Source organism: Pelodiscus sinensis, chromosome 3, assembly GCF_049634645.1.
Source record: "Pelodiscus sinensis isolate JC-2024 chromosome 3, ASM4963464v1, whole genome shotgun sequence".
Classification (NCBI taxonomy): Eukaryota; Metazoa; Chordata; order Testudines; family Trionychidae; genus Pelodiscus; species Pelodiscus sinensis.
Window position 1 is genome coordinate 132,284,462 of NC_134713.1, and position 24,075 is coordinate 132,308,536.

The following is a 24,075-nucleotide window of genomic DNA, read 5'->3' on the forward strand; positions in this document are numbered from 1 at the left end:
AAAAAAATAAATAAACATACAACCAATCACACATTTCCAATAGTAATTTGCAGAGTTTTAAATTGAAATGTTTGTATTCATTTAAATCTACTCGTTAACATCTAATACCACTAGCTGTCATATATTAAGGCTCTCCAGTTCCGGAATGATGAAGAACCTTCAGGAACTTTTGTTTGTTTGAAAGAGGGAAGAGAGGGAGAGAAGTGCTAAGTAATGAGAACCAAAGGGAAATAGTTCTTGGAATTGCATGAATAGTGAGTCAATATGTACTTTTATTAGAGAGAAAGGCAGGGAAAAAACTCAAGTATGTGAATCACCGAAATATAAACAGATAACACAAATTCCAAAAGAAAGGGGAATTAACCTCTTTACAAATATTCATGTACAGAAAAACTACAAAGCCATTTCTGCTGCTGGTCATGTGTTAAATTCAATGTCATAGGGAAGCAACTTCTAATAGTGGGGATAGGAAGAAAAGTGAAAGATGTGTTCAGAATATTACTCATCCCATCTGAGACTGGCAAGATATATAGTCAAGTATATTTTTTTAAAACTTGCAAATTAGTGTATAATAAGTGCTTATGCCAGAAGACACTGGAAATATCATTCTCTTAACAAGTAAGACTAATATTAATGTGCTTAATATTAATTTCTCATGGCGTACAAAAGCTGGAAACAAGTTTAGAAAATATGCATTTTTGAATATAGACAGAGTTTATTTTATACCTTTACACAATATTTTAGTGCAAATATTTAAAGTATTTTAGTACGTTTAAAATATACCTTAAAACAACACATTGGACTCAAAAATGGAAAGTGTCATATACGAGTTCTCTCTTTAAGAACCACATATGTGGAAAATGGAGGTGGAATACATATGGTTCACAATTCACTTTACACAAGAGAGGTGGAATCTTGAACTAATTACAGTATGACCTACCATCTAACACCCAAGGTATGTAACTTTTGGGGCTGATTAAACCTTTTAACGCTCATTTGAATAGTACCATTTTCTACCAATGCTAATGACAATTTTATAAGAGTTACTTCCTAGGAACTATGTAATTTGCTATAATCTACATTATGTTACATATGAAGGCCAACTTGTCAGCACTTTATAGAATACTCACGCAGTAAATCCATTAATCATATGGGCATATCTGAGTAACACAAGATCCAGCCAGCCACATCTTCTTTTCCTACCAGTGGTCACACCAAACTCCTTACCTCGTGTCTGCAGCAATTCTCCAATTTCCTGATGGAAGATGTGTGTTTTAGCACATTTAACAGAATGCTGTAATAATCTTAAAGTCCCCCATGATGCACAAAAATATCCACCAAGATTTAAAAAAAAAAAAAAAAAAAAAACACACACACCAAATACCCTTAGTGGGCCAGTAGTTTTTTTTTAAAATGCAAGAATGCTAGTTAAGCAAGCCATTTTCTCAACACTACACTTTCATTCAGCTACAGTAAAACCTTTGGGTATGTCTACACTACCCCCCTAGTTCAAACTAGGGGGGTAATGTATGCATACCGAACTTGCTAATGAAGCCCGGGATTTGAATTTCCCGGGCTTCATTAGCATAAAGCCGGCGCCGCCATTTTTAAAAGCCGGCTAGTGCGAACCCCGTGCCGCGCGGCTACACGCGGCACAGACTAGATAGTTCGGATTAGGCTTCTATGCTTATGCTAATGAAGCCCGGGAAATTCAAATCCCGGGCTTCATTAGCAAGTTCGGTATGCATACATTACCCCCCTTTGTTATCTGGCCCTGTTAACCAGAAAACTTTGTTAACCAGCATTTACCCAAGCCACAATACTGTCACATCTTCAGGTACAGAGGCCTGGCTTGGTTTACCATGATTGGCTTAATGAATGGCCTAATCTCTGAGCATGCTGGATAACACAGGTTTTACTGTATATAATGCCTAACCTATTACGTGACAATGTTGTCAATCTTAATTAAGTTGTAAATACTTGGCAATCAGGCTGCCAATGCTGCAAATACTACTGAGGATCAAAGAGTCAGGCTGTTTTTGGTGCAGAATCTTTAGTCAAGTTGCTTGCCTTTTTGCAACATGACCTAACTTGCCATTTTGCGGCTGGTGCATGTAACAGAATAAAATTCATCTTCCTCTGACAGCATTCATTTTATAAAATAAGCACACATGGATCACTGTATCCAGGCAACAGATTTGTTAACTGAGAGTTACTTTTCTGAGAATAGCAGTACTTTAGGGCAAGCAATGCCACTAAATCTCATGCAGAATCTGATGCTGGTGATAGTTTTGTATGGGCTGCAATATGCCCTTAACTTTAAGGAGTACACTTAAACCTCTGTTCTTTGTGTGTCCCTAATTCGGGAACACTCAAGGCACGGAGGAGGAAGCAGCTCTTCACTCTGCTGCTTCCGCTCCCCATTCAGCTGGGGAGAATGGCAGCGTGCAGAGCTGCTTCCCAAGGTTTTTCCCCAACTCTTCCATAGCAATAGGGGGGGCGATGGTTGGAAGCAGTGGGGAGAGCGGAGCCATGTATGACCCCATCCCTAGCCCTTCATGCCCAGACCCTCCAGAACTCTTCCTAGCCCAGCAAAATCTTTAATCTGTCATACCATTTCCCAGGATTGCCAGATTAAAGGAAGTCAAATGTATTATTGGTTAAATCTATCAAAGACAGTTATTTTCCCCACTTGTTGATCGTACAAGTAATGCTTACGTTATCTTGTTCCGTAGGAAAAGCACCGATTCCAACTCTAGTTGTATATACTTTTACAACTCCATATACTTCCCCAACATTATGAGGTGGCATACCCAATCCTGTGCAGACACCTCCAACTGTACAATTTGAAGAGGTCACAAAAGGGTACGTCCCTAATTTAAAAGAAAATCCAGAAGAAAAGAAAACTGAAACATGCAATTGCACTTGAAAAAGAAAAATGCACTGGACCTTAAATTATTTTTGAAATTTATCCATATATAGGATAATTTCATACCTTTTGGAAAGAGCTCATTGGTGGATTCTGTAAAGCTATGAAGAACACCAAAATAAATAAATACAATTTGCAGTTAAGCGCTTTTTTCATATTTAATGAATTCCTAATTTTCTTCTGTGCAATGTATCCCACTGAAACCAACAGGAGATTTATTACTTACATCAACTGGCACAAGATTGAGACCAGATAGTAATGCAACTTACAAGGGGCATTCAAGCCAAAAATTGTCATGAGTCACCAGAAAGTAAATTTATCTGATTCTCTACTACATAGTGCATTCACTCATAGCAAAACTATGAGTATTTTGAAAGGAGATTGAAGGTATGTCTGTATTGCACACCGCAGGCATCAGCATACATGTAGCTACAAACTATAGTGTAAAACAAGCGGTATCCACAAATGGTGATGAAAGGCTCTGATGGAGGGCAGTTGGTGGGGAAAAGCTCTAGCACAGGGGTCTGAAACCTTTGGCTCTCAAGCCAAATATGGCTCTTTTGTCATTCCTAAAATGCATGCAACTTTTTAAATTCAAATGAAAACATTAATTCAAAATTTTAAAAACATGTAATTACTCAAGCAGCTTGAATGTGTGCATGAATCTGAATTTGACCAATTATGATGTAAACTTCAAAGAAATGTGTGAAAAGATGCAGCAGCAGAAGTCCCATTAAATAAATTCAAGAGTACAATATTTCATTTATGCTATTATTAATGTCAATTATCAATAATATTAAGTTGTATATTTTCAGTCTTCCCAAATGGGCATTCTTATACAACTCTTTGTTGACATTTTGTTCTGACATTTTGTTCTGAATTTTGATGTAGTTTGGCTCTTTGGTTTGAAAAGGTTGCCGACCCGTGCTCTAGCATTTGCCCATTTCTGAAAACTTTCCACGCCACAGGGACCTGCTGGAGCCTTTCCAGCCACTTTCCCGGAGGTGGAGAGGCAGAGAAAAGCTACACTGCTAGGGGGTGGTTTGAATGCATGCAGAGCTGTGTGTAGGATATGTATGCTAAAGGTTTAGGAGCGCCTTCAATCTTCTTGCCTACGGAATGTCTCACTGTCTGTTACTATTTATACCTGTGCTAAGGGGGTATGCAGTGTAGGTACTCTACATTTTGCTTAAGGAGATTCAGCATAGATGTACACACTGAGGGGGGGAAAAACCCTTTAACTTCCACAAAAATACAGGATTTACAAATCTCAAATGTAACAGTATAGTATGGAGAAAGACATCTCAAGGAGGTAGCTCATAAACCATGTATATAAGACACTATCTTTAGTTTTATAAGCTCATGATAACCTGTAATATTGCATATTTCAAAGTATTTTACTAATTTACAGTAAATATATCTTTTCATACTGTAAAACCTTACTATATATTTTAGAAATGTGTGTCTGTCCATGAGTCCATTTGTTCAAGAACTCCTCCCAAATGCTAAGAGCTAGGACCACCAAATTTGGTATACAGCTTCCTCTTATAATAACTTAAAGCAAGCTTAGGGTTTGGTTGTGACAGGACAATGGGATGTGCCTGGAACTAGATTATTTCTCATAAAATGGAAAGGGCTCTGGCAGGAATGACCACAGGGGGAAGTAAAGGGCCAGAAATGAGAACCGGGATACATATAATTCCATTGGGCCAGAAGGGGTGGAGAACGGGACAGCCATCTACTATATATTTTGGAGAGTTACCTATGTGTCTGTCCCCCAGCCAGGAGACAGACACTCCTCCCTTTGCTGTATGTGCTGGAGCTGCAGCAGCCATGGACAGGTGTTTCTCACCTGGCCCCAAGCTACTACGGTGAGAAAGTGCTGGGGTTGTCCTCTCTCCCTGATGCAGCCTGTACACTGAACCCCACATCTCCAGTCCCACCACTGAACAATTATTTAAATGGAAAACAAAAACTTACCTGACGTTAGAACCTTTAAGCCTTAGTAATTTAATCAGCTTTTTAACAAGACTGCAATATGCAAATTAGCTAGTAAATTGCAGTTGACTGGTTTAGTCAACTATAACACCATTCAACACATATTCCTTAAAAATCAAATCAAGAGTCAAATCCTGACCTAATTTGTGCATACTTTTATGACTTCCAAAAAGCGTTACAAGAATGTCCTAATTTTAATTAACGTCTCTTTTTTCCTGAGATCCAAATCTCAAGAAGTAGTTCAATTGGGTCACTTCAAAATATTGTCTGCTTATAAAGGAACACATGCAAAATTTAGCAAGGACTTTTTTGGAGGGAGAATCTTAACATGGAGTCAAAATCTGACTTAAAACAGCAAGTATAGTGTTTGCTCATAACAGAAAACACATTTTCCACAAAAGCACCTATGCATAGCACAGCCACTAGACATTTTCCCTTCATGGCACATACATGCTACCATATTTCTCAGAAAAAGTCACACCTACCAAAGTCAATGTCCAGTAATGCTGCATTTGCACCCTCTACTAAGATTTTCTTTGGTGGTCCATGCAGAGCCTCATGTATGAAATAAACACCATCTCTCACCATTGGTTTAATCCTTTCTATGTAGCCCTAAGTAAAACAAAAAGCTTTTTAAAGATTGGGTTTAATTAGTAAGTTATAAATCCAGAATGATTAGTATACGATATATTCTAGTTATAAGTTTCTCTATGATAAAGCCAGCTAGAGGCACTAGGAGTACTGCTTTGCCATATAAGTAATCAGGTTTGATTTTCAGTCTAAGTACTACTGACAAAACTACTCACTAATTCTTTTAGCATAAAGGAAGCATGGTATACATTCAGAAATAATCTCTTCTAGACAATCCAAAAAAAAATAACAGGCTTCTCTGGGTGATGACCAGCACTGTAGGTTAGTAATGAGGGCGGGGCAGAGAAAAACCTTAGAGTTTTTAGGGGATATGAGGATCTCTTTCCTAAAGCACAAAAAGCAAGAGGAAAAAATGAAAATCTAATCCAGAAGTTCTTAACACAACATTTTGAATATTTTACAAATATAATGTGAAAGACCGGATCCATACACAAATGTATAGTTTAAAAGCACAACATTTTATTAAATTCAGTATCTTATTTTGAAGTGCTAGACTTCCCACAAAAGCAAGTACTGTGAAAATCCATTAGTGACAATCTGGAGCCAATGGTCTAAATGTCTCTTTATATTTATGCTAATGGGAGGAAAAGGGATTGTCTTAATCTCATTTACCAGGGACTAGAGCTCTTTGTAACATGCAGACTTGTACTGAGCATATATCCTGTCCCCCAAGAGCAGGCCTGGGCAAAATACCCTCCACAGATCAAATTCAGCCTGCTAAACTGTTGGATCTGACCTGCTGATGCAGTGGGGAGCCTCAGGCAGACTCCATGCTTGCCCCCTTCATGCTGCTAAGAAATGCGGCGGTTGCGGGGCTCGGTTTGAACAGCTGAGCACCATGGGGAGGTGGTAGACGCTTCACACACAGTTCCCACCACTAGCATAATCCCACTGGCCAGAAACCAGGTTTGATTTTCAGTCCAAGTTGTCAATAGGCAGCTTGCAAAGCAACCCCCAGACTCACAGGCAAAAACCACATGGCCCCTGCAGCCAGTGAGGGGCAGGCAGAGAATCTGCTTGAGAAGGCTGATGACTGGGAGTCAAGCAGGTAAGTCTTCCCACCCCACTGTCCCCCACCCCACATAACCCAAACCCTCTGCCCCCATCCTGCCTCCATATACCCTCCCAGATCTTGCATCCCAATCCCCTGCCCCAGGTCACAACTAGGGATGTAAGAGAGTAGTCGAGTTGATTACTTGAATTCCCCCCCCACATACACACACTTGCTGCCTCTAGATCAGAGCAGGAGCCTGTGTTGCTTCTATCAGAGGCTGCAGCAGGGATGGGTGGGCAGGGGGGCTGTTCCAGCAGCAGCCCGGCTCAGTCCTGGCTCATGCTGGGACCAAACCCTGCTGTGGCTCTGCAATTTAAAAGCAGTAGGTGCTGGGCAGCTTGTCTGTTCAGCTCCTACTGCTTTTAAATTGCAGAGCCACAGCAGGATTTGATCCTGGTATGAGCTGGGACTGAGCCAGGCTGCCTTCTCCTGTTGAGTAATCAAGTAGTCGATTAAAAAAAAATCCATTGACTATTCAATTACTAAAATAACCTAATTTTAACATCCTTAGTCACAACCCAAGCCCCTGCCCCCCAGTTCCCTGCCCAAGGCACAATCGCCTCCAGCCCTCAGTCACAGCCCACACCCTTCCTGAACCCTAGACCATTTCCCCAAGTCACAACTGCCTCTTGCCCAAGGTCACAACCCAAACCTCTGCACCCTAGTCCTCTAACCCAGGTCACAACTCCCTCCCTCCGCAATACCACACCCTTTCCTGAACCCCAGTACTTTACTACAAGCTTCCTTCTGCATCCAACCTCCATTCCAGAACACGCACCTCCTCCATTAATATGGAAGAGTGTGCCCCTCAACAGCTTTTCAAATTCTTGGAGTGGCACCCCATCAAAAAATATTGCCCACCCCTGCCCAAGAATATAGACGCTTTCCCATACTAACAATTTGGATGGGAGCACAAAGCTTTTACTCTTTCAACATTTTAGTATAACACTGCAAAAGGCACAATCAATACAAGTAATTTCATCCCTAAGTACTGTGATGTTTTTATGTCTCCAATCTACACTGAAAATGGCTCATTAGTTAACCTTTACATAGTTATATTCTCACCTCCCTGCTCCACAGCCTGTCCTTCTCAGATTTTGGACAGCACTTCATACTCTTAAAGAGCAAATTGAGTGCTGTACCTATTTTTAGAAATCTCACACTGTTAGCCTCCTTTGCGTTTCTTTTGTATGTAATTTTTACAATGCAAGTATTTGTAATAAAAAATAGTAATAAGTGAGCATCGTACAGTATGCATTCTATGTTGTAAAAGAAATCAATATATTTCAAAATATAGAAAAACATCCAAAAATAGTATATAAATTGCAACTGGTATTCTATTAACAGTTAATCATGAGTTAATCACATGAGGTAATGGTGATTGACAGCCCTACTAGAAATATACTTAACTGATAAATAATCCACATACATTATCAGATGTATCAAAATAAAAACTAACAAAATTGACCAGCATTCTAGGGATTCACAAAAAGATTAAATAATTTGTTGTAACTCAGATAGTTTTACCTTGAGTTTTTTCAGTTCCCCTTCAAGGTCTATGTCTAAGGTTGGATAGATAGCTTTGTATTGGTTAGCTAATACTTTGAACCTGAAAGGCACACACAAAAAAAAATTCTTCAATATTTTTGCTCACCAACATTTAGATTATATCAAGAGGTCAGAAGTGTGTGGCAACTCAAGTTAAAATTCAGATAGATACATCCAAATATGACTTTTGGAATATAAGTTAGATATTTATCTGGAACATGCCAAAAATATACCATTAACATAATTAATACACTGTCAGTCTAAAGCAGGAGCAGGCAAAATATGTTCCAAAGGTCTCAGGCCAGCTCTCTGCCTGCTGCAACCCCACACCACTCCAAGGGTATGTCTAAACTACACACTTCTTTCAAAAGAAGCTTTTTCGAAATACAAGATAGCCATCCGCTTTTTCAAAAGAGAGCACCTAGGCAATCTGGATGCTCTCTTTCAAAAAAGTCCAGTTTGCTTTCAAGAACACCTTTTTTCGAAAGAGCTCTTTTGAAAAAAGACGTTCTTCCTCGTAAAATGAGGTTTACCGCTGTCAAAAAAAGCCCACTGCGTTCTTTCCATTTAATTTTGAAAGAATGCGGTGGCAGTCTAGATGCAAGTGAAATTTTTTTGGGGAAAAAAAAAAGACCACTTTTTTCGAAAAAATCCTGTGGTCTAGATATAGCCTATATGTCTGGTCGCTGAAGTTATGTGCCTCTTCACCTCCAGGTATCGCGTGCATCTTGCAGGCACATGCTTTGGGGGGGCGGGGGGGGTGGAGACAACTTCACACACTGCCCTACCCCCAGCACAAACAATCTTCACACCTCCTATTGGCTGGAAACTGGCCAATGGGAGCTTCAAAGATTGTGCTGGGGGCAGGGCAGCATGCAGTGTCTTTCCCATCTCTCAGGCATGCAGAGCAGAGAGGCACATAGCCTCTTTGGAGCTATGAGTAGGGCTGCAGCAGGCAGTCAGGGAGCCTACCTGAAGTAGGTAAGCACTTCCTGGCTAGAGCCTGCATCTGGTACTCCAACCCTCTAGGGATGTCAAAGTGTACTGTTTAAACTGTTTCCATTACAATTATGCACTAGCTCCCTGGGAGCAAGACGGCATCTCTCCAAGGAGGTTTTGCTGTGGGCTCTGCACTATAAAGCTTTTATAAACTTTATACTGCAGTGCATGTAACTGTGTAATGGCTACAATTTTTGCCGTGACACCATTACATTTTTTAATTATTTTTTACATCCCTAACTCCCTTCCCACATCCCAACTCCCTGCCCCAAGTCACTATCCAAAACCTCTGCATTCCCTCTCCCCCATTTCGTAACTCCTTCCCAGACCCTGCACCCCTTCCTGCACTCCTCCCCCGTGCCAGAATCCTCTCCTGCACCCATACTATCTCCCCAACCCTGTACCCCCTGCTGTACCCCAATCCATTGCCCTAGGTCATAACCAAAACCCTCTGCACCCCCTTTGTACCTCTCCCCCCTGGTCAGAATCCTCTCCTGCACCATACCCCTCCCGAACCCTTTCCCCCACAATCTCCTGCCCCAAGTTACAACCTCCCTCCTTTACTCAAAGTCCCTCTCAGATCTCACACCCTCTCCTGCACTCCAATCCTCTACTCCGAGCTCTTTTCTGCACCCAACCTTTATCCCAGAGTCTGCACTTCCTCCACAGAAAAGTGCTGCCCTTGACCACTTACCAAAATCTTGGAATTGCATCAAAAAATTATTATTCACCCTTGGTCTAAAGTTATGCTTGAAAGGTTACATTTCAAATATAAAATTAGAATTACCTCTCTGAAAATTCATCAAAATCGGAAACAAGATCACACATTCTGAGCCCACTTCGAGCTGCTTTCGAAGAATACACTGGACCAATACCTTTTTTGGTAGTTCCCAAACTTTTAAAAAAAATAAAAAAAGAGTCATACAAGTTACTCTCAAAATGAGAAGACCAAAAAACCCTTATTTTAAAAGCAAAGCAAAGTTTTGAGTACCAACATTTAACTTTGACCACTGACCATTTTTCCTTAATGCTTAATTTATAATTAAATTTTTATGATAAATATTTTTATATTTAATAAGGAACTTACATGAGTTTCATAAAATTAATTGCTTTTTGTGAACATAATGTTAACATTGAAAACATATGAAAGATGTAATTTTTTAAAAAAGCCAATCTTTTGCTTCCCCATTCCCCGCTTTTTTGCTGAAACTTCCTTTATATAAATCCTGACGTTAATTTCCTCTCTAATTGCATGTGCAATTGATTCTGATGACCCTTTGATAAAGTGAACTGAAATTCCTCAGACCCAGATCATTTCTGATAAATATGTTATTTATCCCAAAGACAAAAAATTTCTCCTGAGGAAAAAAGTTGGAGCACAGTCTATGCACTGAAGTGACAAAAGACACAGGATTAATTTAAAAATATGTTTGTGAAATCTTCAGTAAGCACTGGGATCTATATAGGAACAAAACAAACAAACAAACAAGAATTTTGCTCAGTATATGAAGAGAACATGCCTAGCCAGAAGATTCTGAGATAAGCTCTTGAAGGTATTGCATATTAGATTTGCACAACTGCTAGCATCTGAAAAATTAAGCAGGTAGTTTAAAACAAGATGATATCTAAACTGTTTCTCTTAAAATGATGTAAAACTGTCATTGGCCTTCTTTCATCTGGAAACAGAAAACACCAGTGACATCAGAAAACATAATTATGTGTTCACTGTTTCCAGAGAGCAAGTACAACCTAGAAAACCTAGACCTGATCAGAAGGCGAAATAAGCTAATGAAATGATAGTTTCATGGCATTTGTGGCAGTTATGTATCCAACAGCTGGTATGCTATGTTGAAAGACTGTAAATCAACTCTACTCTCAATGTCCAATCAGAAAACAAAAATAGGACTTCAGAGAATATAATTGTTTATTAAAAACATTGCTATTTACTGATCTTACTATGTATTGTAGAAATGTGTGTGTCTGTCTGTGAGTCCATTTGCTCAAGAATTCCTTTTAACAGTAAAAGATAGGACCACCAAATTTGGTATGCAACTTCCTTTTATAACTTAAAGCGAGGTAAGGGTTTGGTTGTGCCAGGACAACAGGATGTCCCAAGAATTTGACAGTTTCTCATAAAATGGAAAGGGAGGAATTTGGTCGGAGGGACAGTAATGCAGAATGACCACAGGGGGCAGCAAGGAGCTAGAGAGAGACTGGGACAGCTATAACTCCATGGGGCCAGCAGGACCTGGGTTGGAGAAAGGGAGCTGCAGCATCCATGGACTGACACCTCTCACCTGGCCTCAAGCTGCTGTGATGAGAGGGCTGGGGTTGTCCTGTTTCCACAGGGCAGCCTGCATAGTGAACCCCTCATCTCTAACCTCACACCAGAGCAATGATTTTAATGAACAATACCTATTTGAGTGAAGGATCCAAACACCACCAGGAAAATCTCCTAGTAAAAAAAACTATATTATTTCAAAGTATTATTTCATTGGTTATATAAGGGTACGTCTAGACTACATGCCTCTGTCACCAAAGGCATGTAGATTAGGCTACCAGACATAGGAAAATGAAGCGGCGATTTAAATAATCGCCACTTCATTTAAATTTACATGGCTGCCGCGCTGAGCCGACAAACAGCTGATCAGCTGTTTGTCGGCTCAGCGTGATAGTCTGGACACGCGGGTGGCGACAAAGGTATTTGTCGACCATCCAGGTAAACCTCATCCCAGGAAGCATACCTGGGTGGTCGACAAATACCTTTGATGTTGACACCCGCGCGTCCAGACTATCGCGCTAAGCCAACAAACAGCTAATCAGCTGTTTGTTGGCTCAGCATGGCAGCCATGTAAATTTAAATGAAGCGGCGATTATTTAAATCGTCGCTTCATTTTCCTATGTCTGGTAGCCTAATCTACATGCCTTTGGTGACAGAGGCATGTAGTCTAGACGTACCCAAAGACTTGGATTTTGGCAAAATCGGATGACTTCAGCATGGGTTCCTCTTCATATACATTTTTGTCCTAATTGTTAATTCTAATGTCATGTCATGTTTCACCAAAATGAATGGGTTGCTAAGGGGATCATCAGAAAGCTCTCCTAAAATAGTCTACCCATCCCACTGCCCACAGTTGCATCTGATCTTTTTCCTGCTCCACTGATGTCTGCAACTGACATATCTTAAAATAAGGCTATTGATGTAAATAGCACATTCTACAAAAGCACTCTCACATTTGAAGGAGGCTAGACATAAGCTCTTAATAACAAGTCTTAATAGCCCCAGAAATATATTTTGAAATTACCAAGTCCTTGTTACTGTCCAGAATGGATACAAATAGAGTAAAACCTGCCAACTTCTGGGAATTAGAAAAAATGTTTCACTATAGGATAGAAACTGGCACATGATCCTCTGAAACTTGGTGACCCAATTCTGGGGCTCAACCCATAGGTTGAGAATCCCTGATCTAGAAGCTGTAATAGTAACAACACAGACTTTTCAATGTTAATTTGAAGGCCCAGGCCAGTGGTCCCCAATCTTTTGGGGCTGCCGGGCACCTGGGGGTGGGGCCACCTATGCGCCACTTGCTCGGGGGTGGGGCTGGCCCAGATCATTCAGCAAGTGGACATCATTCGGGCCATGGTGCCCGCGGGTACCGTGTTGGGGACCACTGGCCCAGGCTATGAAATAGAATGTGTTTTTACTGATTCCAACAGCTTCCAGTAGGAGCTGTGCTTTAGCAGCAAATTTTCTAAGTAAGGAAAAGCAATTATGATCATTTTGAATGACTATGAGGAGAGCAAGACGAAGTTAGCCAAAGCCAGGCACGGTCAATTTTAGAGGTGATCAAAAATTTTCTGAGGGAAAAATTTTCTGTTTGAAAAGTGTTTATTTTATGCATAGTATTCCATGGAATTCAGCTACTTCCATCAGTACTCTGATGGAAACCAGCTGAACCCTAAATATATTGTATTTTTCACTCAATTAACATGGTGAGAATTTGACCAGCTTTGATTCACTATCAACTTTAACAGCTTGAAGCATTGTGTGACTGGTATGGGATTTCCAAAACATGTAGCACCAGAGTGATACAAAACAGAGTTGAAAGATCGTAATACTCAGATTTTCTTGAGTACAGATCAGCATGAAGAAAATAATTCATACATTGGCTAGGTAACATTGAAGTGTTTTATGTTTGCTATAGAGAAGGTCTCACAGCTAGCAGTGGTTCAACAGTGCTTCTATCAGAAATGTTATCTTGAAGTGATTTATTAAGTGAACCATAAGAAATTGTTCTTAGCTAAAAGTTAGCATACCGACATCTGGTCCTGAAAAAAAGATTATTTTCTTAGTTTGCTTTTTAATTCTTAAATGTATTGGAAGTGAGAACTAGCTAGCACTGGAAAAAGACAAGCATGGAATTTTTAACCTCTTCACAAATAGAAATAACTGAAATTCTGTTACCATCCAACAATGGCTTGCATGCAAAAAGATTGCCTCGATGCATTTCAATGAACACAAGTGTCCTACTTCATCAAGTCAGTCATGAATGATAACTCTTTGCTGCTGCTGAGGCTGCCAGTAAAAAGTAATTACTCATTTGTCCATAAAGACAAGCCCTCTGTACCTGAGCTGAAATACATTGACACCTTAGAAATCCACATTTATCTTCATTTGCAGATATACATGTTATGTTTTTTCATTCAGCCAGCTACTTCTATCCCAGAGCTAGCAAGTTACTGAAACTTACAAAAATGCTTTGTGATTAGGTTGTAAGTTTTAAAATTCATAAAAAAAAAATCAGAGATAGCAGGTGACATATAATGCACAGCATGAACGTTCATGTTTCATGTAAAATTCTGAAAAAGCAAAATCAGTCGATGTCACTTCTGTTCTGCCAATCTTCATAATTTCTTTGCTCTTTCAGCCCAAGAGACAACAATAATCAAAGATATGCTTTTCCCCTAAAGAGCCTGCTGGGAACCATCAGCTGAATTGTCCCTTTCTGTACAAAACATATTGTGGCATGACCCATACTTTAAGAGTATGATTCTATTATTTGTCATTAGCAGGGCACTTATGGAAAGATAGGTGTAAAAATGAACCATGGAATAATTCATGCCATTTTATCATTATTTTATTTTCTTTAGAATTTGTCAGGCTTTGTACACTGGATTTTTTGGTTTGTTTTAAATGTCACAATATATTTTAAAACACAAAAGAAAATTACATACTTCTTTCCTGCTTGCTCTTGTCTTTGTTGTTCTTGAATGCCATCAGCAGCCTGATGAAAGTCAAATACTAAAGAAATACAAGAAAAACCCTTCAAATGCAAATATGCACAAGACTACCTGTGCAACAATTTGAAACTTACAAAAATATGTATATCATTAAGCCAGTGGTCCCCAACCTTTTGAGGTTGTCGGGCGCCAGGGGGCGTGGCCGTTCGCCCGCCAGGGGGCGGGGACACTTGCGCGCCCGGGGGCGCCCCCCCATAGCCGCTTGCCCGGAGCCGGGGCCCCCCCATAGCCGCACGCCCGGGGCCGACGCTCCCCTCCCCCCCGGCAAGCGCCGCACGCCCGGGGCCGACGCTCCCCGCAAGCGGCACGCCATGTGCCCAGGGCCAGGCCAGCCCCGAGCACCTGACGGGTGCATGCAAATGCCCCCGCGGGCGCCATGGCACCCGCGGGCACCGTGTTGGGGACCACGGCATTAAGCAAATTTGTCGTCCCTTTTTTCTATAAGGAGTAGAAAATGATGAACTCCAAATCAGAAGCATGCTGTAAAGATTGGAGTCATCTTTTTGTAAGTTGTGTTCTATTTTGAATTATCTTCAGTATTTAACAAAAACCCCTCAGAAGCATCTACCAGAAGTTTGAAATTGTTAGTGTTCTAATTACAAATACTGTACCACAGAGCTGCTCATGCTTAAAAAAACAAAAACAAAAAACCAACTTCAGAAAGTAATTAGCATTCATTCCAATTTTGTGCTGGCCCAAAAGAGGAGGGAAAACACTATTCAACATAACAAACCTCAAGCAAAAGAGATGTAGTGACAAGTCATACAGCCAAAGAGCCAATGAGGCATTTTGGGAAGAGCTTAAACCCCACAAACTATCCATCAGGAAGACATTTATCAACAGAAAGAATGATTGGGAGGGAGGGTAAATTTTGGACTAGCATACCATCCCTGTAAAGTTGAAGAAGGTAGACAAGTTTTACATAGTTCAACTGCCAATGTTTTGGGAAAAATATGTTACTCCTAAAACAGAGCTTACTCAAAACACTGTTCATGCTAAGTCTTTCATATTTGCTTTATATCTACAAGACAAACAAAGAAGGTGAGAGGAAACTCATGCCAAATATATTTAAGGTACAACACTGCAGTAGACAACCAGTCAACTGATGTTATAGTGTAAGTTTATTTTTCTTAAAAACAATACATTTCTGAAGAGCCAATAATGACTGCATGGATTCTGAAATCTTCTATTCACTGCACACAAAGGAAGGATACCAAAAAACAAAAACAAAAAAACCCACCCTGATTCAATTTCAAAGAGTACTCTAGTCTTTCTGCAATAAAAATTGCTGTAAAATGACCAAACTCCTTAAATTACCCCAAACAACTAGAATAATTTTTTTAAAGAACATTATTCAGATTGGTTAAACTAATTATGCCACATTAAGGGTTTATAACATTTTAAATCACAACAAACAGAACATGGCTTGAAGGAAACAAGAACCAGAAGGCTGGACAGAGGTTGAAAAAGTACTTAGAGAAATCATCGAATACCTCTTGTCAACATCTGAAATATCCACTGTGCAAGTCCCTTCCCTGCAAGTTGGGAATAAGCTTTTACCTGAAGTCAACTAGAACTCATGGAAAAGGACATCTAGCTTTATGTTTTGTTTTTTTGAAACAGTAACTTAACAGGACCTTACATTTGATAGGGTAACAAGTCTTGTGGATAAGGGAGAAGTGGTGGATGTGGTATACTTAGATTTTAGTAAGGCATTTGACACAGTCTCACGTGACCTTCTTATCAATAAACTAGAGAAATGCAACCTAGATAGGGCTACTATAAAGTGGGTGCGTAACTGGCTGGATAACCATTCTCAGAGAGTAGCTATTAATGGTTCACAATCATGCTGGAAGGGCATAACAAGTGGGATTCCGCAGGTGTCTGTTTTGGGGCCGATTCTGTTCAATATCTTCATCAATGATTTAGATGATGGCATAGAGAGTACGATTATTAAATTTGCAGTTGATACCAAGCTGCGAGGGGTTGTAAGTGCTTTGGAGGATAGGGTCATAATTCAAAATGATCTGGACAAACTAGAGAAATGGTCTGAGGTAACAGGATGAAGTTTAATAAGGACAAATGCAAAGTACTCCACTTAGGAAGGAAAAATCCCATTTCACACATACAGAATAGAAAGTGGTTGTCTAGGAAGGAGTACTGCAGAAAGGAATCTAGGCGTCATAAAATGCAAACATGATTCTGGGATACATTAACAGGAGTGTTGTGAGCAAAAAAAATGAGAAGTCATTTTTCCGCTTTACTATGCGCGAATTAGACCTCAGTTCTGGGCACCACATTTCAAGTAAGATTGGAGAAATTGGAGACAATCCAGAGAAGAGCAACAAAAATGATTAAAGATCTAGAAAACATGACCTATGAGGGAAAACTGAAAGAACTGGGCTTGTTTAGTTTGGAAAAAACAGAAGACTGAGAGGGCACATGATAGTGGTTTTCAAGTATCTAAAAGGGTGTTACAAGGAAGAAGGAGAAAAATTGTTCTCCTTGGCCTCTAAGTATAGGACAAGAAGCAATGGGCTTTAATTGAAGCAAGGGAGGTTGAGGTTGGACATCAGGAAAAACTTCCTACCTGTCAGGGTGGTTAAACACTGGAATAAATTGCCGAGGGGGGTTGAAGAATCTCCATCATTGGAGATATTTAAGAGCAGGTTAGACAGATACCTGTCAGGGATGATCTAGGAGGTGCTTGGTCCTGCCACGAGGGCAGGGGACTGGACTTGAAGATCTCTGAGGTCCCTCCTAGTTCTAATGTTCTATGATTCTATGTCCAGGACAGCCATGGAATAGGGATACGAACGGGAAACCAGTTAACCTTACCAGTTACTGGTATGTAACGAGTATGGTAAACCGGTGCCCGGGAACAGTCCTCTGCCCGTGGCCTGCCATGGGCAGAGGGGCTGCTCCAGCACTGCTGGGCCAACTGGGCTACCTCATGGGGCCAGCAGTCCTGTGGGCTGGGAATCACTCCAGCTGGGCTGGAACAGTCCCAGTCCTGGTATCCTGTTTAATCAGCTAACCAGTTAAACCTAATATTTAACCAGCTAACTGATTAAACAGGATTTTACATCCCTGCCATAAAATAGGATTAGTCTGAGCTCCAGTAACAGGCTAGCAGGGCAATTCAGAGACCACATACTAATGAGCATTTATATGAAAGCAAACCTCCAGGCTGTTTCCATTCAGAAAAGTTCAAAGCATCCACACTCAGTAGACCAATTATTGATAATGGTAGTCAACCACTGGTCCTTCTGAACTAGCATCTTGTCTATACAGAGGAAGTTAACTGGCATAGCTATTCCAGAATAATTCCCTGGGTAGGTGTTCTTTAATTCCAAAAGGATTACTCTGCTTTGTGAGCAGAATAATTAGCAATAAAAATCACTTTTCATCCAGAGTTGCTGTAGTAGAATAACTTATTCTCTAGCAATGACAGGTAAGTTCCCTGTGTACACAGTGCCTAGGTCTCAATCACATCTTCTTTTTTACATTAACAAACTTTTCAGTTTTTCTCCAGAGAAACCCATTGTCAGGGCAAGCCCCGCTCACCAGCTGCGCTGTCCGGCGATCTGTGTATGCGCAGATCGCCCAAACCCAGCTCTTCCGGGTTACAATCTACTCGCCACGAGCGAGTAGATTGTATTTGTCAAGCCCTGCCCATTGTTGTTGAATAGCAACACTTTTGGTCAAATTCCCAGTGTAGACAGACTTATGGAGGTATCTGCATACATTCATTAAACACTACTGTATAGATTTAGCCTCTAGACAGGTGAAGATCATCCATATGCCACAGAAAGAGCAAATGGTCAGAGAAGTCAGTAATTAAAAGGCCTCCGGCATAAAAAGCATTTTTGGATGGTTGGGAAGGCCACTCACTTTAAAATCAGATGGAATATCCCTCTAATAAAATGAAATTTTACCTAAGGTCTCCATCTGAAGAATCTCTAGAATATAACCTGAAGACACTGTTTATTTGGTATTCTCCAAAACCCTATGTGATCCCTTAGAGAAGCAAAATATAAGGCAAGGCTTCCTATGCAAAGGAGAGCACAATTTTTAATATTTAAATGGGAAATGAAGCCTTTAAACATGCAAGGAATTTTTGAACTTCTCTCTCAGGAAACATGAAATGCATTTGGAATTAGCTTAATGAGTCAGAGTAAAATGTTTGCGTTTAGAGTGGCTCCATATTTTTAAAAATAAACAAGAAGATAAATATTTAAGAAGCTATAGTGCCTAAAATAATCAAGCCCTGATCCATGACTGCAACTTTTGGCCACTACAATAATAATGATAAAATAAAACTGTTGGCTATTCAGTGCCTTTGAAAAATCTGAGGAAATTTGTATTGAAATAAATAAATAAATAAATAAATATAGATACAACACAACATCTTACCTATATGAGCTCTGTCGGAAATTATTAATCTTTTTTCCCAGCCTTCTAGTCCTTAAAAACAAGTGAAAAGGTTTGAATTATGTTTTGTATATAATTTTTCTTTTCGCGATGGAATAAAAAAAGACTTCTAAAGACTTGAAAATAGTCAGAGATTAAATGGAAAATAAAATTGAAAATGGAAGCCATTTAAAAGATACACCAACCTGAGTCACCATCTTATTTCAGAAAAAGCAAACCATTTACAACTGTTACGTTCTAACTTGAACCTACAAAGCCAGGAAATGCAGACTGCTTATCAGAAGTTGAGACTTTTAGGCATTCTACACTCGGAAAATTTTTCATGTTTTTCCACTGTTGCTAAAAACAAGCTCTGCTCAGCTGTTCTACCTGATTTTTTCCCCCTCTTTAGGGTTTCTTTTAAGACTATTTTCTTTAAAAAGGCTGCAGATGTTGGATAAATACATTTTCCATGAGGTTACTATCTGGCATTCTTATCACTGGTTTTAAGTCCATTATTTGGCACTTAATTAAAAAAATGTATTTTGAGCCACTGAATTATAAATGAATGCATGGCATCTTTTTGCATTCTAGAATAGGTTTCAAACTGTACCATATGTGTTTATACCATAATAGTTACAGAAATACTGATTATTCTAAGTGACTGCACACAAACAGCATCTTATTTTCAATATATTAAATCTATGGTTTACAACGGATAACGATAACTATGGGTAATTCACACTTCAGAAAGCATGCGTATAGGAGGCTCTAAAGGAGACTCCTGATGAAATCGGCAGGGATTGACAGAGCTCTGGAAGTCTCTGCGGAATTGCTCCTAGAAATGAGCAGAGCAAGGGACTCTGAGGGTACATCTAAACTACATGGCTCCGTCAACGGAGCAATGTAGATTTGTAGTTTTGGCAAAGGCAAATGAAGCAGTGATTTAAATGATTGCGGTTTCATTTAAATTTACATGGCTGCCGCGCTGAGCCGACAAACAGCTGATCAGCTGTTTGTCCGCTCAGCACGCTAGTCTGGACGCTCCCCTGCCGACATCAAAGCCCTTTGTCGGCAGCCCTGGTAAACCTCATCCCACGAGGAATAACGGGGCTGCCGACAAAGGGCTTTGATGTCGGCAGGGGAGCGTCCAGACTAGCGCGCTGAGCGGACAAACAGCTGATCAGCTGTTTGTCGGCTCAGCGCGGCAGCCATGTAAATTTAAATGAAGCCGCGATCATTTAAATCACGGCTTCATTTGCCTTTGCCTATGTGTCTAATCTACAGTCTAGACACAGCCTGATAGGACACAGCCATCTAGCTTTGCATGGTCTAGGCTTGGGATAGTCCTGCTGGCAAGACACCTGTAAGAAAGCTCCAACACTCCTGTTTAAAGTAATAAAAACAGCTGTTCTCACCTTTTCCTTTTTTTAAATTTTTCTCAGCTTCTTCAAACAGTCCTGGCAAGTGAATCACCACACCATTTCCTAAAGGAAATCAGAAATGAAGAGTTTAATGTATGATGCCAGTCATGAAAAATTAGTATCTTACAAACCCGTGATTCATTTTTATTCACAAGGAATATTTTAAGACACATATTCCATAGAATCATAGAATACTAGGACTGGAAGGGACCTCGAGAGGTCATCGAGTTCAGTCCCCTGCCCTCATGGCAGGACCAAATACTGTCTAGACCATCCCTGATAGACATTCATCTAAACTACTCTTAAATATCTCCAGAGAAGGGGATACCACAACCTCCCTTGGCAATTTATTCCAGTGTTTGACTACCCTGACAGTTAGGAACTATTTCAAAAGCTGTTCCATTATATTACTTTCATCCTGAGGAATCTAACGTATTAAACTTCCTGATTTACTGTTAATGTGCTTGAGTCCCTAACTGAACCACTCTAAAATTAGAAATTTAACATTCTTATAGTATAAAAAAATAACTGCATTCTTGTCTGTCGGACAGTGTTATTTCTTTCATCACCTCTAAAAACTAATTAGTTGTTCAGACTTATTTTTCCTAGGCAGACCAAGCTATTTTTTAAATATTCTTATGGTATAATCACTCTTAAATGTTATTTCTGTTTTAACTCTAATATGTTACTCTCACCCTAAGATGCAAAAGGAAAGAAAGTCAATGTTGTCATTATGCTAGCACAAAGAGAAATTGTATCAGACAGTGAGCTGAGGTTGTTCATAGTCATTCTTTCCCATTAGTAATGTGGATCACTGCACTCACCCGTTGCCTAAAAAAGGCAAACAACACATAATTGCAAGAGTCACTAAGGAGTGCAGAGGTATACTGTTATGGACAGCTTTTCCCTGCACCAACAGTGAACAATCTTAGGGTCATGCTAAGCTCAGTAATATTCCCTGAAAGACCAAAAGACCATTCACTAAATATATATATTTGTACAAAAATAAAACTGTCACTGCCAGTTTAATATCAGCTCTATCTTCATATTACAGATTTTACATTTATGATAATTAAAAACCTTCAAAAATATAATCAATTTCATAATAATGCTGAGGGTTCAAAAGTATCTTAAAACAAAAGATTAAAAAGGTTTCCTATCCAAAGGTGCTTGCACGCTACACACAAAAATTGCACCTGTTTAGTTAAACTAGTGCAAACTTATCAGCACACAGCAATTTAAAACTAGTTATAATTAATTTAATTTGAACCTCTAATTCTACTGACAAACTACACTGACATCATGTAAGTTTAAACTAACAAATGCTGAGTGTTTACACTAGTTTAACTAATTCACAAGACTTTAATTAAAATGATTCATCTGTGTGTTTAGACCTATCCTAAATGCAGTTGTTAGGGATGCAATGGGCACATTTTAATTATTATGACAAGGATACACATTACATTTCTAAAGCTAATTGAAGGAACAATAAAAGTAATGTTCTTTTGAGGGGTATGGTACTGGGGTGGCAGGAGGAAAAAAGAAACATCATGGCAGAAAGAACAGTTCAGGGAGGAGTTTGGAGAACACTGTAGGGGAGGAGTGTAGATAGAAATCGGTAGTGATGAGGGTGACACACAGGCTTACTGGGATGGAACAGATGGGTGAGACCAGACAAAGTCATTGGCAGTTAGCAGAGCCAAGAGTCCTGAAGTCTGGTAGTTCACTGACATAACTGAGAAGGAAAATCAGAATTTGAAAATGCTATGACTGCTGCTGCAAGTCCACCAGTGGACTTGAGGCTGAGGGATATCTGAAAGGGGTCATATGAGAGCAGATTCTCTTTTGGCACTTGGTGGTCCTGGGCTCACTGCCCCTCAATACAGTGAAGAGATAGGAGAGAAAAGCACCATAATTTATAAGCATTGAGGGATTTTTGATGGTCACTCACTGATGTTGAAGTGGGAGAGAGAATGGTGGGAAGGGATTCTGGAAGTGGGTAAAAGAGATATAATGGTAAAGAAAGGAAGGAAGAGAAGAGCAAAGAGTGACAACAGTGGTAGGAAAGATGAGAATAAAGTAACAGCAACAAAGCAAATGAGAAAAAGTAACCAGAGACCTAATTTGAAAACTGAACAAAGACAATGCAGCCTCACTGCAGAGATTCTTTTTGGCCAACGCCCAAGTCCTTCTGAACCAGGGGAGGAAAGAGTGAGAAGGAGCTGGAAGTTCCTGACTTCCTATGCCCTGAGGTATTGCAGGTGTCGATGGCTTCAAGAAAAGAACTCCAAAAGTCTGGACTTGTATTGGTGTTAAAATTGCAGCTTTGGAAAATGTCATACTCACCAATGAATGCTGTAACTTTTGGATTGATGATCCCACTGGGTAAAAGATGAAAATCATACTCCACAGAATCTACAACAACAGTATGCCCAGCATTGTTGCCTCCCTGCAAAAATCAGACACGGATTATACTTTTTAAAAATATATGTATTCCTCACCCCTCTTCCCCTGATTATCCAAAAAGCTTTTGGATCAGATTTATAAAAGGTAGTCTAAATAGTAGGTCACCATGTCCATGGTAGAAGCATAAATACTCTAGAATCAGTGATAATACACAACTGTTCTTTGAAACTTTTAAGTCACATATAAAAAAAACATCAGCTGAATTCCAAATTTCAACTATAAATACGTATGCACACTGTTGCGGACACTTAGTTAAGTCTTTGAGACTGCAACTTGAAATGGAAAGGAGGCTACCAAAAACATCATTAATAAAGTTATATTTCTAGTTTTGTTAAAATCCTCAAGATGGACCAGTCCATCAAACTAATATCTGAATGCTCACAATTTGTAGTCTGCGTAATGGTCAGAAAAATATGCATGGGACAGAACTCAGAATGCATGAACTAGCAAGCCTACTTCCTCAGCCAGAAGGTACATCAGGTCTTTCAGGAGAAGAGAACAGAAATATTAAGGAGTGGGGATCTAGGATAAACAAGAACATGATCTTTCCTAGGAATAGAAGGGTGGTTTACATAGAATGAATGGCTATGTGATGACAGTGAAAAGAGCCAAGACTAAGAGGGAAGAAGAAATTTTAAAGGAAAAAAAATGAGTATTAAAAGGATTTATTAATTGGGAAATATGAAACAATTAATTGGGAAACAGAAAACAAAAAGGGGAGTCTTAAAGGAAATAAAAATAGGTTTACCAAGCTGTAAAGATTACACAATAGTTATCAGCTATCCCTGGCATTTCTTCTCTGCATTTCAGAATGAATTTCCATGCTTCCCTAATTATCCTCAATAAGGATATTAAGGACTAGTCAACTATCAGATAAGCAAATGCCTATTGAATAGTCAGTTGACTACTCGATCTCCTCCCCTCCCCCCTGCTTGCTGCCTCTATAGAGGCAGCAAAGGGGGCGGAGGGGAGAGAAGAGGTACTTCAAAGCACGTGGAGCTCAGGGTTATCTGGGGACTCCCCAGCTAATCCAGGGCTTTGCCCAGCATTTCAGTGGAACTGGGATCAGCTGGGAAGTCCCCAGCTGACTCCGGGTTCCACGAGGGTGCTGTGGCTTTGACATGCAGAAGAGCCCCTGCTGGCCCCAGACTGCACACAGAGTTCTGCATTCCTCCTTTGGAATGTACAAGAGCCCCAAAAAAGGTTTAAAAGCCTCTTAAAAGAAGTTTACAAAGCATAGCAACAAAAAAATATATATATATTTTCCAAGTAGCTGACAGTGCCCTTTAAGA

The 24,075-nt window shown here is 39.9% G+C and overlaps 1 protein-coding gene across 1 annotated transcript in view; it reads right to left on the reverse strand.

The window, feature by feature from the left end:
• ADSS2 (adenylosuccinate synthase 2) overlaps window positions 1–24,075 on the reverse strand; it is a 59,460-nt gene that overhangs the window by 6,184 nt on the left and 29,201 nt on the right. Inside the window, exons 2-10 of the mRNA XM_075924882.1 lie at window positions 22,664–22,766; window positions 20,312–20,380; window positions 18,897–18,947; window positions 14,415–14,481; window positions 9,967–10,074; window positions 8,160–8,241; window positions 5,413–5,539; window positions 2,719–2,873; window positions 1,131–1,255 (exon numbers count right to left, since the gene is read on the reverse strand). Coding sequence (XP_075780997.1) covers window positions 1,131–1,255; window positions 2,719–2,873; window positions 5,413–5,539; window positions 8,160–8,241; window positions 9,967–10,074; window positions 14,415–14,481; window positions 18,897–18,947; window positions 20,312–20,380; window positions 22,664–22,766 — 887 coding nt within the window. The remainder of the gene's footprint in view (window positions 1–1,130; window positions 1,256–2,718; window positions 2,874–5,412; window positions 5,540–8,159; window positions 8,242–9,966; window positions 10,075–14,414; window positions 14,482–18,896; window positions 18,948–20,311; window positions 20,381–22,663; window positions 22,767–24,075) is intronic.